The sequence below is a fragment of the Akebia trifoliata genome, chromosome 1, assembly GCF_017979445.1.
Source record: "Akebia trifoliata isolate Shusen 1 chromosome 1, ASM1797944v1, whole genome shotgun sequence".
NCBI lineage: Eukaryota > Viridiplantae > Streptophyta > Magnoliopsida > Ranunculales > Lardizabalaceae > Akebia > Akebia trifoliata.
Window position 1 is genome coordinate 693,632 of NC_141375.1, and position 17,720 is coordinate 711,351.

The 17,720-nt window shown below is 32.1% G+C and overlaps 1 protein-coding gene across 1 annotated transcript; it reads left to right on the forward strand.

Annotated features, from left to right (window-relative positions):
- The first annotated feature begins 5,791 nt into the window (after positions 1 to 5,791).
- On the forward strand, positions 5,792 to 6,349 carry LOC147410247 (pectinesterase inhibitor-like). Its single transcript, XM_086440563.1, has one exon. It carries the CDS (start codon positions 5,792 to 5,794, stop codon positions 6,347 to 6,349), a length of 558 nt encoding a protein of 185 aa, XP_086296689.1.
- The last annotated feature ends 11,371 nt before the right edge of the window (positions 6,350 to 17,720 follow it).

A 17,720-nucleotide genomic window follows, 5' to 3' on the forward strand; every position in this document is an offset into this window, starting at 1 on the left:
TTAATTTCAAAATGAATAAAAAGTTTTTTTTTTAACTAAGTGAGCAAAGGAAGATCAAATAAAAAACAGGTTACAACAACCGTTTGCACTAATCTCCACTAAACTATGGATTTCGTTAATGAAGTGCAATAAGTAGATCGCGATAGACCTTAAATAAAAAGGTGTATTTTTTAAAGATGGAGTGCAACTAGTAACTAGTCTAGTTGCACTTCGAGATCTCTTGTCCATGAGTTGGTAAATTTTTCTTTCATATTTTAAGTACATAATTCTAAACTTGTCAAGTCAACTCAAAGGGTATACTTACGCATTTAACCCCATTTATTTGGGCTTGAACCCATCCAATTGGATTCTATTAACATATATTGGGGTTTCAAGGCATGGTGACAAAAATTTGTGATTTTAAAAAAAATACCATTTTAATAGTTGTTAAACCATGATTTTTTTCAAAAAAAATTGTCAAGTTCTTCAAAAAAAGCTGTGATTTTTCAAAAATTATAATTAATCGTGATTTTATGAACTTTTTTTTTTGTGGAAAAAAAATCACATATTATATTTATTTTTAGCATTTTTAAAATTTTATTTCATCATTTAATACATGAAATACATAGTTTTTACCTTTCTATACTTAAAATATTTTATTATTATTATAATTTTTTTAAATTTATTTGATGTTTTCCCAAATTTGTTTGAAACTTTCTCTTGCAAATTTATTACTGATCCCCGATTTTGTCACTATGGTTTAAGGTAGCATGATCTATAGTTCGAGATGTTAGGATCTCAGACAGTTTATCTTCGAGAAACTTCTAATTCTATTAACGAGAGATTAATAGAGCTGTTGATTTCTTTGTTCAATTTGGGTTCTTCATCTTATGGTTTCTTTGTTATTGATGTTGTGGGGGAGTATCCCTTCACGAGTTTATGAATATTACTTGTGTTGATCTTTGCTATAACTATATTCTTGCATAAGATTTTCGATTTAAAATAAAATGTGGATTCCCATTAACCCTAGCTTACCGATTAAAAAAATATAAAGTTTTCACCCATACCCAAATTACCAACAAAATCGATTTGGTCACCAATCCATCTATTGCCAATTAGTAAAAAAATAAAATCCCTAAGCATAGTAACAAAGTTTGGATACAATAATTGTTCGATGGAGGTTCAATTGGAATAAATTTAAAAAAAAAAAATAATAATAATAAAAATCTTAAGAAATCATCAAAAGTTCGGGGCCAAAAATCCATCCTTTCCAACCTCCCTAAAAATCCTATATAGTTCTTGAGATTAAAATTATACTATAGCTGATGATTAATCAATAAATCCATCGATTCTGCCCTTAAGATTAATTAATCATAAAGTTATTTACAAGTAAAGTAGGCCAAATTCATGATATCTATAAGTATTTAACCAAAAATAAATATCTACAAGTAGAGCTTTAATTAGATGATTTTTCCAAAAAATTTCCAAGTCAACCTTCCTTCTACTCACTTTCGGCGTTTCTAGTCGTCTCTCTTCGAGTCATGAACCGTATCAAAGCATCTTATCCCCTCATTTTTAGATATATAACCATAGAGAAAAGAGAACCCAATACCAATAATATAATATAGAATCTACTTTTCTATAATTAGGACTTTTTTAATAAAAACATGTTGCTTGGGAGATTAATATAATCATCTTTAAGTGACTCACCATCAATTTTTTTTTCTGATCGAATGAATGTGATGTAGGCATCGACGAGCTCATCGAATTTCAATTTATCATGTGATCTTCATGAAGGCCCTGTTTGGAATCATTGTTTTTATTCTAGGATTAGGAATTTACGATTAGAAAACGTAAAGAAAAGTTGAGAATAATGTCGTAGTCGCCTAGTTGGTGTGTTTTATACTTAACATAGAACTTTAATAATGGTTGCATATAGATTGGTGTATTATAAGTAAAAGTTGGTGTTTTAATAGAAGTTCTATATAATTATTGTAGTTTTTTTTTTTATGGCATAATTGTAATTGCAGGAATTTTATGAGGACAAAAATGTAATAAATTGAAAAGGGAAGTTCGAAACTTGCTTTTTGTGCTTCACGTGGTCGTGCTTGAATTTGACCTTCTCGAAAATGTAAACCAGAAGGAGCTTGGGCTGCATTTAGAAGATTATATCACTGGGCCTAAATTATTTATGGCCCAATTTATAAACAAAATGGCTTTGATCTTCTTTGTTAGAAAAAAAAAAAAAAACACAAAAGGAAAAAATGTATAGGCCCCCATTTCTTATCTGACTGACTGGGAGTCTGCGACCGTAATTTAACTAATGTTCAAGCCTCAGGCCTGAAGTGCTTGGCTCACAATGAACTGGGCTAATATTGGGCCTAACTGATAATACTGCAGGCTAAATTGATAAGCTTGGGCCCAGCCCACTCTGTACTTTGTAAGGTTTTAATCCTAGAATTTGCTTGTAGCCCAAATCCACACCCTTTGTGTTTACCGATCAAGATTGTACTTTGCTTGGGTTTACCTAGGGCAGCAACTTGGGCGGGCCAAACCCGAACACTTTATATAGAACCCGAACTTGGGTCAGGTCTAGGCATGGTTAACTTGGGTTTGATCTTGGATTAGAGAAATAAAATAAAAAAAAATATAAAAAAAAAAAATTGCCTGATTCAAATCGGATTGGGTTTGGGCATAGGCATTGGGCAATCTGCTTTGCCTGAACCAGAACGTTAGTTCCATCAAAATTCCACTTCAAAATCCAATCGAGTCAAGTTGACTAATAGTTTTTGTTAATCGATCAATTTTTTTTATTAGATTTTGTTTGTGTTATTAATGTCATATTCAATCCAATACATAGTTGGCATACTCTTTTCCTGGTTCATGATATAGAAAATACATTTTATAGAAATTCTTGGATGATGATTACATCATACTATTTGGATTTATATAAATAGATTTAAAAGATCTGTAAATATGGAAAGATAATTAATCAATCCAATCTAATATACCCAATTGATCTTAATATAATTGCTAATCAAGATCTTAATTTTATTATATTTCTCCCAATTAACATTTAGATTACAAAATCTTCATTGGGATACTGTAATAATTAACAAGATATCTCTTATATTTACTAGACCATCATACCAAAGAAGATGATCGAAATAATAGTTTGTGACCTCACTATTATGAGAGATTTACTTGACAGATCTAACTATTACATTTTTATTACAAAAACTGTCTTGAATTTCTGACAATTATAAGGGAATCTAACTTTATGAAGTTTGATACCCACCAAACCTTGGAGTTGGAATCCACATCATAAAATTCAAATTCATGCGATTAATTCGTTACTTAACATACCTTGGAATGGATTCTAACACATCAATTTGTGGCATCTAGAAACATGATTTGATGGCACAGGATTATAAAGGACAAGATTTTATCGTGATACGTACAAGTATTTTACCAAAAAAGATATATACAAGTAGAGTTTTGGATGATTTTCCAAAATTTGAAGTCAACCTTCCTTCCACTCAATTTCTACATTTCTAGTTGCCTCTCTTTCACTTCATGGACCGTATAAAAGCATCTTATCCCCTCCTTTTTAGCTACAAAATCGTTGAAAAAAGAGAACCCAATACTCTTAATATAATCAGATATTTAGGAAAAAGTGATCAACTTTTGACGAATTTATGATCCAGCTCATTATTCATATTAATTATCAAAACGTGAATGATAATGAATTCGGAGGTTTTTAAAGTAACAATTTCACTTTAAACCTGCGAAATAGTCACTTCGTTCTGAATTTTATTTATTTTTATTATAAAGAAAACATGATTGTTCACATTTTGGTAATTAAAAATAAAAAGTGATTGTAATCGTAACTAACTCATTTTCAGCTCACGAAATAGTAATTCACCCTGATATAATATAGAATATACTTTTCTAAAATTAGGACTTTCTTGAAAAACATATTTCTTGGGGGATAATCTTTGAGTGACTCACCATCGACTTAACTCAGTCACTTTTTTGATCGAATCTATCTGAGTGGGTCGAATATGATGAGCTCTTCAAATATCAATTTATCAAACGATCACAAAGGAATCATTACTATTTTCTAGGTTAGGAATTTACAATTGGAAAACGTAAACAAAAGTTGAGAATAATGTCGTAGTCACCTAGTCGGTGTGTTTATACATAGAGAGAGCTTTAATAATATATGCATATAGATTGGTGTGTTAATAGAAGCTCTATATAATTATTGAAACTTTTTTTGCAGGTATAATTGGAATTTTATGAGGACAAAAATGTAAATTGAAAAGAGAAGTTCGAAACTTGCTTTTTGTGCTTCATGTGGTCGTGCTTCTTACTTCCCAAAGAAGTGTTACCAAGAGAGCTTGGGCTGCATTTGTGAGATTACATCACTTGGCCTAGATTAATTACAGGCCTGAAGTGCTTGGCTCACAATGAACTGGGCAAAAGCCTGGCTTGGGCCTGGCCCAATCTGTAGTTTGTAAGGGTTGAATCCTAGAATTTGGCTGTAGCCCAAATCCACCAATTTGAGCGGACCAAATCCGAACAAGGTCGTAGTTTATATAGGCTTACCTAGGTCAGCAACTTGAGCGGACCAAATCCGAACACATTAGGTTGAACCCGACCTTGGGTCAGGTCTAAGCATAGTTAGCTTGGGTTCGGTCTTGGATTCAGGCAACAAAAAAAAAAATGCTCGATTCAAATCAGGTTGGGTTCAGATATAGGCATTGGCCAACCTGATTCGCCTGAACAAAGAACTTAATAAGCTATAATTTTAAAATATTTCTTATATCTTGATTTCTGTAACATTTTTTCAATATGTATGATTCTGTTTATCTAAATATTAAAACTAATATTGATTATTTTTGTTAACTAAGCATTATTTTATTATTAATACTTTTGTTTATGTAATTCTATATTGCCTTACAATGATTATATTACAACTTTAAGTATTTGTTTTGTATATATATATATCACTTATCTTTATTAAGCCCTTATTATTACTACATTATCTAATATTAATGGGAATGATTTAACCCAATTAACCTGACCATCCCAACTTGGGTTGGGCATTGATAGAATTAAAGTGGTTAATTTTGTTCTCCACAAAAAAAATATTTTACACTAGGTTAAGTTTCTGACCTGACACGAGGTATTTTCTTGTTGACTTGATCGAGTTGACAAGTTGACTTGATGATTTGATGAGCATTACCTAGATGAGTTAGTTCCATCAAAATTCCACTTCGATCATTTGTGTTATCAAAATGTCATATTTGATTCAATGGTTGGCACTCTTTTCCATAGTGATGGTTCATGATATTTAAAAAAAAAAAAAAACATTTTGTAGAAATTCTTGGATGATGATTACATAATACTATTTGGATTTATATAGATATTTAAAAGATCTGTAAATATGGAAATATAATCCAATCTAATATACCTAATCGATCTTAATATTAATGCAAATCTTGATCTTAAAATCTCTCTTTAATAAGAGATTTTTTTTAAAAAAAAAAATTTGAACTCAATAAGTCAATTCCATATTTCATAAGATCTTGCCGCATGTTTTTAGGGCATTCTCAATTTACCTAAATACTTAATATGCTTGTGATTGGTCAATCTGAGATTTTGTGAAAAAATATTCTCCCGATTCACATTTTGATTACAAAATCTTCATTCGGGTACTATAATAATTACCAAGATATCTCTTATATTGAAGATGATCTATATAACAGTTTGTGATACTTAAACCCATTTTCAAAAAAAAAAAATTATGGGTTTTCTTCCTCTTGGTTCCTCCTCTTTATTTGTTCATTATCTAGTAGTCTTATTGTTGCTTCTTATCATCCATCCTTCCATTGCAAGACCAAGTGTGAAGGTCATTTTGCCTTTAATCAAGCAAATTTGCAATAACACCTTACATCCTAGTTTCTGTATGCAAGTACTCACTTCAGATCCTCGAACTGCATCTGCTGATCTTCACCAACTCTGCGCAGTTTCTATATCGTTAACGCTTGTCAATGCCTCTGACACTGGAAATGTGATTGATTCACTTATCAAGAGTACCGAGGATCCTAATTTGATAAAGCTTTTGTCAAATTGTGTCAATGACTATAACACCATTATTGGTTTTCTAAATGAAGCTCTAAGGTATTTGAAAGCTGGTGACAAAGAAAATGTGCACGAAAAGTCCTCATCGATCATTGACATGGCTTATAAATGTGAAAATGAGTTCAAACAGTCGGATGTATATCAATCTCCATTGACGAAGAGGAACCAAGATTTAGTGGATCTTGGTTACATCATCTTTTCAATTTCAGACCTCATTTGAAGTGCACCAATAAATTTTCATGTATTTCAATAAGGCAAACTCAGCTATTTTACTTACAATGCCAATATTAGAATATTAGAATGTTGAAGTTCTAGTTTATTCAAATAAAATAAAACGTAGGTTGAGTTGTTCTAACTCATGTTCAACCATGGTTTCAAAACTTGTCCCAGATGTATCGCTCGAGTCGTCTCAATATCAGGCATGGATGAGTTTTTCGGACAAGATTTAAAACACCACGTTTGTTTTTCAAATTTTTGAACGAGACATGTCAAATGTATCAGAAAACTCATTTGAGACGACTCCGTATATGGCATGGATGAGATGAGGCGCCAAACCAAGTTTTAAAACCATGTGTTCAACTCATGTCTACATAACTTGGCTAAGCCTGGGGAATTACTGATAATAGGACTTTTCTAGCCTCAACCAAAAGTTGAGGTTCTCCATCAACAAAACTAGTAGGATTTGAAGAAAAACATTGATTTCCTCAAGAGTTTTTTCCAATCTTCAAGTGATGAATACATATTTTCCTAGGGATACAATTTTCTGGGGAATTTCTATCATCGAAGTCGTCATGTTAACGGAGAGCATCCACCCGATGGTGAGGCTAGAATTTTCGATGATGATAAGTTTATGTATTAATTATGATAATGTGCCTTGAAATCTGGTATCTCATTGCTATGGATGGAAATTATCATCTCGTGGGGCACCCACAGTTTTAAAACTTGGTCATGCATATCATCTCTCATCTTTGCAAATATAAAGTCAACTCATCTTACTTATTTCATCTCAAACGAGATAAATCATTTAACTCGATTAAAACTTATACATTAATATATAATTTTATCTAATTAAATATATTTTTATAAAACTAGTAAAGTGCACGTAACGCAACGTGGATAAACATTTGTTTTACTTAAAATTATGTATTTTTAAAAGTCATTTTAATTTTGAAAATCCTAAGAGAGAAGAATCACAAATTTTGAGCCCAAGACTTGAAAAACAAATATGAATGGAATAAGGAGCAAATAACCGAGTTAAAAGTTCTACCCTAGAGCCCAAGAAATGCAAAATTTTATGTTAGGGCAAAACTCTGATGCAAAATTCTCAAAAAAACATTTACAACGATTGCAATTTAGTTGGAAAAAAGGGTAGAAATTTATTTAAAGATATAATAAAAATAAAGAAGTACCAGACAAATTTTTTTTATTTTTTTTATGCTCATGACTCATGACTAGGGTTGCAAATGGGTCGAGTAGGGTCGTGGGCCTAAATTGAAATGGATCGGGCTGCATCATAGTAAAACCTGAGAATGGTGGAGCCGAGCTTGACATTTGGACTAATGAGCGGGCCTAGACGGGTTTGACATTAGGTCAAATTCAATAAATTACCCTTATAGCAATTAAAAAACGGTCATAAAATAGGATCAAATATTTTTTTATATTTAAACAAATATGATTTTTATAAGTATTTATTTGAAAAGAGGGACTTATATTGAAAACAAAATGGATGTGGCCATGGGCAATAGTGTCTCTACTTTCCTACCCTTCACCACAGGGTGTGCTTATAGAAGATTCTACTTTGTTAAGAAAGATTTGATGTTTGGAGTCACTTATCGCACATAGATAGAGAGATCTGTAATTTCTTTGTCTTGAAATTGATATTAGAGTTACAATTAAGGTATCAATCTCATGCTTAGAGCCAAAACTAACAAACCATGTGTCCAAATAGCCCAACATGAACATGATGCAAAATCCTAGTCCTTAAAAAAAATTAATTAGAAATCCTATAAGAAATAACAATATCAAGGTGAAAATCACTAACATAAACTTAATTTTAATTTCCTCACACCCTTAGAATCGTTAAAATTGCAAGTCTTCAAAGCCTCAAAATCATAACCCCTACCAAAATGAAATCAAACAATGATTTATTATTTATTTTTTATAAATGGGTATTGTACAATGTAATTAAAAAAGTTTCTCAACACAATTCAAGACCCAAACTTGCAGGGAGATTTTTTTATATATTTTTTTTATAAGAAAAAGTTAACTAATTTATTACAAGATAAACTTTTGAGATAGTTAAGTGACATGCACTAAGAAACCAACCTGAAATTTGATCTTGATAACATCCAAAGGCGATGTTATTGCCCAAGAAACATGCTACCTGCAATTTCTCTTGACTTAGCATCTATTAACGCTCATTTTAGCTACCCTGGCTCTTCCATCACCAAGTAATACTACAACCCACTTTTGATATTGAACCCAATGCCCAAAAACAGAGGAACAACATAAATCCTTATAGAAGATAATACTTTTCATTATAAATATTTAAATCATACAATGAGAAGAGGGAAAATGCATTAAAAAAAAAAAAAAACTTATGTAATAGTTATAGATATGTGGGTTTCGAAATTTAATGGGGAGATTTGAGCTCATCTATGTGGGTTAAGGAGTCGCCACCATTCAATTAAGGTGTAAATGAGCACCATAAATAAGTTTTAACATTTTATTTTTCTTGGTTTGTATTGACTCTCATATCCAAAAAATATAAGGGGTTAGGGTTTACCTAGAGAATCTAAGGTAAGGGAGTTTGGTTGAGGGACAAGGAAGGTGTTAGGCACCTTGTCCCTCCCATCTAAAAAATGATTAAATGTGTGGATGGTTTCATTATGCAAAATATGTTATGTTTTTCAATTAATAATTTATGAGAATTACAAAATGGTATTATTGTAAAAATGGCCATTATGTTCTAAAATTTTATTTGTAACTAAAAGCTTTTAAAAATGATAAATAAACAAATTTTTCAGAATAAGATTTCAGATTTCAGAAAATAGACTTCAAACTCCAGACTTCAAGAGTGTTACCACACATACCCTAACTTACTTCCAAAATTGGAATAGTTTGTGATTAGCGATCTCAATTCTTAAGTATGTCTTTGAAGACAAAGAATCAAATCAATCAATTAAATGGAAAATCAAAACATAAGATATGAGAAGAAATAGAAGAAGGAGGGAATGGATCAAGATGGTTCGACAACTTACCTTCAAAGTCCCTTACAATAACGAGTACATGAACACTGATCGATTGTAAAGCTTGCTAAATAAATGCAGAGATTAAGAGATGTAAAATAAGACTTTGGGCAAGTCAAATTCGTTCCACAGGGACAGTTTTGATTCAAAATCTCATTCAAATAACAAGGCTAAAACAAAGTTAGAAACAGATTGATTTTAAAACAAAAGAGATTGTTGTACAAATGAAATGAAAATTAACTTGTAATTAAAATTTAAAATAGAAAATAGAGAGTGAAAATCTGAGAAAGAAGGCTTAAAAAAGTCAATCAAACCTTTGCAAATCATCCATAATATAGATTAGTTCTAAGAGATAACTCAATCCATAGAGCAAGTCATTGCTCATGGATTGGAAGGTGAAACAATTGAATCATTGAAAGTAATCAAAAGCTATCCATGAAAATACTAATATGATTTAGATTGCCTAACTAATCTTCTGATTTTTCATAGAGCATAGCCATTCTTGAACTTATCTAAGTAATGACTATCTAAGTTGGATCAGAACTATAAGCTAGAATATCTTAATCATAAGAGAATTTTCAGAATAATAAACATGTAAACAAAGTAAGAATCTAAAATTATATTAGAGGGATGAATTTGCTCTGACTTTCTTAACTTCTCTAATGAGAATTTAGCCAATCATCGCAAGAATTAAATTGCAGAAATTAATAAAAGAACAAAGAACATGGGTGAAGTAGATGATGATCGATCTGAAATCCTTCTTTTATAGCTCTCCAAAGAATTACAATAACAATGAATGGACTACTCTTGATGTTCTCACTACACTCAAAAGATCTCCCAAAGGAAAATTACAGAGAATTAAAGAAAGAAAAATAAAAAATTACAGAAGAAAAGAAGGCCCTTTCTCTGAAATCAACCTTCCAATTTATAATATTCGTATTCGGGTAATCGGGGTGATTTGACAGATAATTTGATTCCAATGACCCAATCAGTTACAATCACCGAAACAATTGGAAGTTTCTGTGAAAATCTCGAGGAAAAATTTCTCGAAATCACTGCGGAGCACCAAGGCCTAACCGCGGGGCGGTGACGTGGCGCCCAAATTCCTCAAGATTTTGCCGGTTGCTTCCTTTTTGCTCGCATGTTGTAACAATAATTGTTACACTTTTTGTTGATTTCTGAATGTATCATTTTCACCTGAAATTAGTAACAAATTATTGTTAGCTACATTAATTTGGGATTTTAATATAATTTATTATTATTTTTAAGGAACTAATATTTAAATTTTGATAATCTTGGTGAAATTACGGTCCAAAAGTGAAACTTTTGAGACCTTATCAAACACCAAGCAGAAGAGTAAAACACTCTCTAATGTTATACGGAAGATATTTGAATAAGATTTTGAAGAGAACGTGAAGTGGTAGAGAATGACAATGAGTTCTAGGGTTTGGAGAGAAGGTGAAGAGGTAGAGAGAGAAGGTGGAGAGAAATGTCTTAAGGGATATAGAAGGAATAATACATTTAATAAGGTTTTATGCAGAGGTAATAGGTTGCTTGCGAAGGCAACAGATTGGGAGTAAAAAAAATAAAAACAAGTATTGAATGGAAGATGAAAGGTCTTGGACGTGTGAGTAGAAGAGGTGAGGGCATTGGAAGACGGATGAGATTTTAAAGTAAGTCTAACCTTACTTACTGAGTAAGATTTTAAATAATACTAAGGAGGATTGAGCTCACCTTGTGGCATCCAAAAACATGATCTGACGACACAAGGATTTAGAGGATGGAATTCTTGAATCCAATCTAATATACCTAATTGATCATAATATTAATGCAAATCTAGGTATTAATTTAACTATATGCAATGAGATGTACGTTACTAAGATATTGTATCTTATCTCTATCACTCCTAACTTTCGAATTGGCTTAGTTCTAAAGCTAATTTGAACGAATTTTACTTGGAAAATAGGCCGAGTCCACTCAAAAAAGCACGAATTACTTCTTTATGAAGCTCCCTTCTTGTAATCCCCAAAATGTTATAGCTGCCCTTCTTGGACCACAATCGTTTACAAGAATGACCATCTCAAAAGAAGAAAAAAAAAATGACATGGTGAGACTTTCATAAGGAAAGCATAAATGCTCAATATCACACTTTTGGAAAGCCCAAGATATTTCTTTGAAGATTATTAGGGAAGAAAATGGCATCTCAGCCCCACAAATTCTATTAGAAAAGATGGCTCACCAACCTTGACACATCCTCTTGTCACTCTCATCTATGAAAATTATTTAATCCTAGATAAGGCCATTGAAAGGTAAGTATTACTTCATTGGCTAGCTAGTCATTTTTAAAGGAATTTGCCAAACTCTAGCTTTTTCCCAAAGAAAAGTCGTTCGCACTAGAAGAAGTATTAGAGCTTAGTTGGGATAAATCTGCTTTCTGTTTAAGTGCTTGTATGGAATCTCTTCTCCTTGATATAATTGTGATTGGTAATAGTTTTCAAGTAATCTATTTTGGTGTTCATAAACACGTTTTGAAAGTGAAGCAATTTCTTTAATTACTAGATATAGAGTTTTTTTTTTGTGTGGTTAAGAAGGGTATCTAGGCCAATTTGCACGCACCAACTATTCTCTCCTTGCCGAACAAGACTTTTGAAACAAGACTTTTAACCTTGCAATCCGTGGCCATCAAATATTAGTAATCGGTGAGAATCGAACTTGAGACCACAGGGGAAGCAAGCCCCTTGACCTCCGAAGTATTACCAGTCGGCTACTAGATATAGAGTTTGATTGAGCATAATACCCTTACGGGATAGGTGAAGAGTTTAATGAATAAGTGGCATCTATTGATGTATTTTCATCCCAAATTTACATTTTTCTTATATTTCATGTGGACAACTTCAAAAACTCATAAGCCAATTAAAAGCGGACTTTGGGTAACTTTGATTGTTTTCCCATTTTATGTTTCTAAGTTGGTAGAAATTTAGAAGTTGAGTGACTACCAAACAAGATGTTGACTCCCAAAAGCACTTTTGAGTAGGGGTGCACATTGGATTGGGTAAATCCGAGATCCGAACCAATCCGAAGCTTTTGGATTGGATTGGTTCGGACTAAACACACCCACGGTTCGGGTACGGATCGAAGAAAAAAAAATTCGATTAATTTGGTTCGGTTCCGGATTAGGATATAATAGAACCGAACCAATCCGAAGACCGAACCAATTATATATATATATATATATATATATATATATATATATATATATATATATATATATATATATATATATAATTATTTAAAAATAAAAATTTCGATTTTTTATTTCTTTCTTCTTCTTCCTTTTAATTTTTTTATTATCCCAAAGTCCACGTTTAAAAAAAGTCCTACTTGTTTTTAAGGTTTGAAGATTGGAGGAGATAGAATGCTTGGATTGAAGAAGAAGGTATCTATCTTCAATAATTATGAGAACCGAGAACCGATCCGAATCAAGATTGGATTGGATTGGTTCGGTTCTATAGGGTAATTGGATTGGTTCGGTTTCAAATTTGTAGAACCGATCATGTTTGATTTGGTTTCAATTTTGCCAAAATCCGAAACATTTGCACCCCTACTTTTGAGGGGCTAAAAGCTAAGATTTATTCCCAGAAATTGTGCCAAATAATATAAATGTACACCATATGTGAAGTTAGTCATTCTTTTCTTCATGGCTAATAGGAACTAGTGAACCTATACGGGTTTTGATATAACCACACCATCATAATATAAATATACACCATACGAGTGATTTATTTATTAAAAACGTGCCATCAAAATTGAGATTTTGTGACTGTAGCCTCTGTTCACTTGCGGGCCTTACACAGTTCATAATTGATTGGATCATATAGATATTGCTTCCACACAACATACGTCATCAAAAGAATCTTAGAATATCTAAGGGAAAAATCACTTTGGATAAGAAATTGTTTCATAAAAATGGCACTATGAATTTCCTAAAAATCCTATTTTCCAAAAAATGAAAATATTTTCTCCCGTATTCCTTGCCCAATCATAATAAATGTGAGAGATAGTCCACATTGCTCAGGTATCATGACATTAGGCTATATAAACTTATGACAATCCTCACCTTACAAGTTGATTTTATGATAATGAGTTAAACCATGACCTTCTACATTGTATCAGAGCTGATAATCAAAGAGATGTAGGAAATACTTTACATGTGAAAGGGAATGTGAGCAATAGTCCTACATCGTCTGAGTATCATGACCTTGAGTTATGTATAAACCTAGGACAACCCTCATCTTACATGATAGTTCACGAGAATGAATTAGGCCCATTGGCTTCTACAATGACATACTAATTTTGTTCCCACAATAAGCGCACGTGGAAACACGCTCACGCTCATCTAAACGTGTACTTTGATAAGGCATGCGCACAGAATACACAGTTACCAATGTAGCACTTTTGACTCTTCAGAGTTCCTTTATTTTACCATTCTCTTGTTTTCCATGTTTGGGTAAAACAAAGTGGCCCGACATTTACACTTAGAAGCAACATCTGATGCAGATTTGGAACTTGGGACCACTATGAAATGGGTCCCATTTGAGATGTTTCTTATTAAAATATCTTGCTTCATGATTGTATAGTTGTGCAAAACTTTCCCCAATGTGTATAATTTTCTTCGTTTATAGATGAAATTAACAGTTTATGAATTTAGAGTTTGATTTCTTATAAAAATAAGATCACATGGTTTTATTAAGCATAAATTAATTGTTTGTACAGCTAACCACAGACCTAATTAAGTGGTGACAACGTGTATGTTTTAGTTAATTAATTAAGGGGGAGGAAAATGTTGACATAGAAATGAGGTCAATAGCCGTCCATTGGTCCATCTTTCTTCGTGTGCTGCTGCGGGAAGTGGATCCTCTGTAGCACCTCTTTAGCGACTTTCGACAGTTGAAAGAGTGCCACATCAACAATACGATAAAATCCCACAATTAAAAAATTGAATGTTCAGTGGTCGTTCATTTTTAAAGACATGGATTTGACAAAAAAAAACACTTTTTTTTTTTAATTAAAAAAAAAAAAAAATTAGATCTAAACCATGATCACAAAATGGCTGTGACATTAGTTTTTCATACTTTGACTATCTCTCATCAGTGGGGAGAGTGCTACAGGATAGTTGTGCTACGGAGGATCCTCTTCTAGTGTTGCGTGTGACACTTGAATTATTTCTAATAATGTAACTTAAGTAGATTACAAAAAAAAAAAAATTATGTTTAAAAATTAACAATGATGGCCATCAAAATTAAAATAAAGAGGGAACAAAGTAATGATGGGCCTCCTCAATTATATAATCTTGGTGAAGTGAAATGGATAATTTGAATAAAAACACATTGCAATAATCAAATGGTTTTGCCCAATTCTCGAGCACCTCTATGGCTCTAATTGGAGAATGGAAATCATATCATAGAAAATTGCCTTGATATTCTCTAATCTTCTTATTCCAAAAAAAACTATATTTAACTGATTTCAATAATATCTAGATTTTCTATTTAAGAATAATTGATTGATATATTCTTTGAATATTCCATTCTAGAAAATATGTATTGGTTATAATTAGGATCTCCTTCCTAAATAATTCTTGTACCATCTCTGGTGAAAACCAGAGAAATTACAAAAAGAAGAAAATTAGCTTAATTTTTGTGGATGTAAGCCTTACAGTCGAACTATGTTAAGTTTGTGTGTCCTATTATTTTGATTATCTTGTTTATGTTCTTAGACTTTTTTTGTTTAAATGTATGGATAACATTTCAACACATTGAGGTTTCAACTTTTCTACAACATGATCCTAAAGTAAAATAAAATAAAAAAACCTTGAGTTGCACAATGAGTCTGTAAAATCAAGCGTCTATTAAATTCATTTATTACAAATCATTAATGTATGTGATAGTTCACCTTCCACAACCAGAAAATGTTATGACAAAATATTTTGAAGAGGTATCATTATATATTACTTTCTAACATGTTCAAATCGAATGGCCAATTTTCATGGGTCAATGATGTCTTAAAAAAATATAGATTTTTCTACTAATAGAAAAATCAATCTAGGATTTCATAGAATCTCAGATGATCGTTCTTATGAAACTTAATGAGAGTAGTTTTGTAAATTGAGGATGCCCTCAATACATGGGAAATCGTGTGATTTGTCGATCTGGGATTCTATGAAATCTTGAATTTACTTTTTTGTGAGAATTATTTTTTTCTAAAAAAATATAAATATAGGGCATTGAATACCTAACCACCTCTGGTCATTATAGCTTGATTTTTCAAATTTCATCTTGTACAATGTGAATCCCATGGGTGTATAATCTATTTGAGTTGATGGTCTACAATTCCTATTATGAACATCATGTCTTCTATAACAAAGCTCACTTTAATAAATAAATTAAGCAAAAGCTTGCATTATTCGCCTTTTTGATTCTTTAATCTATATTTTAATATTTTCACAATTTACACGTTTTCCATGTCTCAAACAAACAAAAAGGTTAAAGTTTTGAATGACAGATCTCATTTGTATCCTCTAAAGAGCAAAAACGCGTGGTAAATGTTTGTTGCTTGAGCGGCTTGGGTCCTCTCTGTTAACTTAGTAGCCGAGCCAAGACTTACACTCATCCATGTTTTTTTTTTCCTTCCATCTCATCCGTATGTTCAATGGTGATCCGCAAACAAAATTTTATTTTTTATTTTGAGAAATTCTATTTGTACCCAATTTCTACTTATCACATCCCCACCATCTTAAATTATTTATAACTTCCCACTAATAATTAACACATGGTAACTTCCCATTTAAAATATAAATTAACATTTCCCATCAATATTTTCTTCATAGAAGATATATTAAAAGGCCATCAATTGGCACTAACGACAATACCCATAAAAAAGAAGAAGTTGACATTAACGATGAGCATCTACTCTAACCTTTTCAATGTTGACATTATCCTCTTTATGATATCTCTCCATCCAAGAGAAGAAAATATCTATCTAATGAGTGGTGAGAATCCGTAACACTATTTGAAAATTGAAAATATTGACAAGAGAAATTGACGGGCCAAAGCCCACAAATTTTAGGAATAGAATTTTATCGGCTCATGACTTTTGAAATTTTTATGTTCCCCAATTCGATAGTTTAGAGCCATCAAATTTCTACCATCCCTCATTAATTTGATGGTTTCGGTCCATTGAAAAAATAATAATTTGACAGTTTAGTTTGTCAAATTTTATGAAAGTCGATGACTCTGGACTGTTAAATATAGGTTTTTTCACATTGTGTAAGTTGTGTGTTCGTTACCTAGTATGAACAATATTTTCCCGAGGCCATCCGCAAGGGCATTCCTTTATTTGCCTAGTGTGTGATGTGCGGGCATTGCACTTGCCTGGGGGAGGGTTCCATATGCCTTAATTTTGGCCCTGGCTCATCCAATCCATCCCTGTTTAAAAAAATATATATCCAGATTTAATTTTCTTTCCTAAAGTGTGAGGAATGATATTCTTACCCTATTAATTTTGTATTTTTGAACTTTATTGGTATATAATAAGTAAAAGTTGGGCTGCCAATAAAAGCTCTCTTCATTTTTAGAGAGCTTCTATTGCCACACCAACTTTTGCTAATGCCACCAAAGATTTGCAAGAATTCTTTTGTGGATTACATATGAATTAGGTGATATTAGCAGAAGTTGGTGTCCCCATAGAATCTCACTGTTTTTATAGCCCAGTAAGCTGTCATCATGTTTAGTACTGGACCCATCTCTACTTTTTCAATAGTTCGTTTCAGTGATGAGTGGATTTAACCATTTGGAACACAATTTGGTTTTGGGTCAGTTTCATTTAGTTCTTGGTCTGGTTTGATTTGACCCAATAATGTTATTGCTTGTAGTCTCATAAGAGCCCCTCTTAACTCATTAGTGACGGTGAAACTGATATGATATTAATACAAGAGTCGTGCTCGAGTAACATTGAAATGTACTCATATCTCGATGAAAAACATCTATGGTTCTGACACACATCCATGTCAGAAATGTCCCCCACGATGCATATTTCAATGTTACTTCAGCATTATCCTTAATATAATGCATGGGTTGTGTTGATTCAAGAAATAACACATGATCTAGATCATGTAAAATATATGCATCTTGATAATGCATGTCCCCACGATACATGACTCGGGATAATTTTCAACTGTTGGATGTTATATTCACACAGTTAAGTGTATGTGTTATTTCTTGAGTCAACAAAACCCTTACTACTAGCTAGAATGGTTTTAGGTTGACGAAAGATGAAAATGAAAATGAA